Below are 1,272 nucleotides of genomic sequence, written 5' to 3'. Positions count from 1 at the left end.
ATGAAGGAGTTGCTATCTAAGAGGAGAACTTTAAAGGGAGATAAGATAGTGTTCCTGACCAAAGAATGTAGTGCCATAATTCAGAGTAATTTGCCAAGGAAGATGCTTGATCTAGAGAGCTTTCAAATTTCATGCAACATTGGGAGAACTGCCTTTGAGAAAGCCTTGTGTGATCTAGGCGCAAGTATCAATTTAATGCCCTTGTCTATGATAAAGAAGTTGCAAATCAAAGAAGAACAACCAACAAGGATAGCATTACAAATGGCAGATAAATCCTTGAAGCATGCACATGGAATAGTGGAGAATATCTTGGTCAAAGTGGGTATGTTCTTCCTTCCAGTAGACTTTGTAATTCTTGACATGGGGGAGGATGAAAATGCTTTTATAATCCTAGAAAGGTCATTCCTAGCCACTGGAAGAGCTATGATTGATGTGGAAGAAGGTGAAGTAATGCTGATGATGCATGAAGAGCATTTAATCTTCAGGGTTTTTAAACTCATACATCACTCAGGTGAAGAAGTCAATTGTATGAAGACTGAGTTCCAAAAACCCCCTAATGATGTAAAACAGAGTTTGCAGCTCAAGCCTTCTTTGGTGACAATCAACAAAATTTTCCTAACATCAAATCTAAGTTTGGTGTTGGGAGTGCAGTGTCAAGAAAGGGAGAGGCTCCCAAGAAGAAAGTGCCCAGGAAATGGAGAAACAAAAAGATCCCCACTGAAGGTTTCTCACCAGGATTAAAGGTGGTGTTTACTCAAAATCCAGTATTACCTCATACAGTAAATAGAATCCTCTCTCTTGAGCATATTGAGCTACTTCATAGGGACACAGGAAGAAAATTCACAGTGAGAGGGAGGAGTTGAAGCACTATGATTAACCCCACCATAACAAGAAATCAACCGTCAAGCTAGTGATGTTAAAAAAGCTCTTGTTGGGAGACAACCCAATATTTAGTATCCTTAGATTTTATACGCATTTTATTTTATTTTATTTTATTTTGGTTCTGTATAATTTTCCTTCTTTTACGTGTGTTTTGGTCATGCAAAGTGTTTAAAACAGGAACAGGTGCAATTAGAAGGGAATTCAGCACACTCTGGAGGATGTTCAGTTCAGGTGTCTCGGCGCTAAATGCTGCAACTTGGCGTTTAGCGCCAGGAGACATGCATTTTGAGGAATGTCACTAGGAGGCTGGCGCTAAATGTCCCGACTTGGCATTTATTGTCGTGGTGCACATATTTTGATGAGCAATTAATGCGGTGGTGGCGCTAAACG

General features: G+C 39.8%; 1 protein-coding gene across 1 annotated transcript; it reads left to right on the top strand.

The window, feature by feature from the left end:
• LOC107478156 (uncharacterized) lies at positions 1 to 1,128 on the top strand. The gene is made up of 2 exons (XM_016098305.1): positions 1 to 594; positions 1,060 to 1,128. Exons 1-2 carry the CDS (start codon positions 1 to 3, stop codon positions 1,126 to 1,128), a joined length of 663 nt encoding a protein of 220 aa, XP_015953791.1.
• The last annotated feature ends 144 nt before the right edge of the window (positions 1,129 to 1,272 follow it).

Source organism: Arachis duranensis, chromosome 3 (genome assembly GCF_000817695.3).
Source record: "Arachis duranensis cultivar V14167 chromosome 3, aradu.V14167.gnm2.J7QH, whole genome shotgun sequence".
In the NCBI taxonomy this organism is placed as follows: Eukaryota; Viridiplantae; Streptophyta; class Magnoliopsida; order Fabales; family Fabaceae; genus Arachis; species Arachis duranensis.
This window is presented reverse-complemented; position numbering and strand designations above follow the sequence as displayed.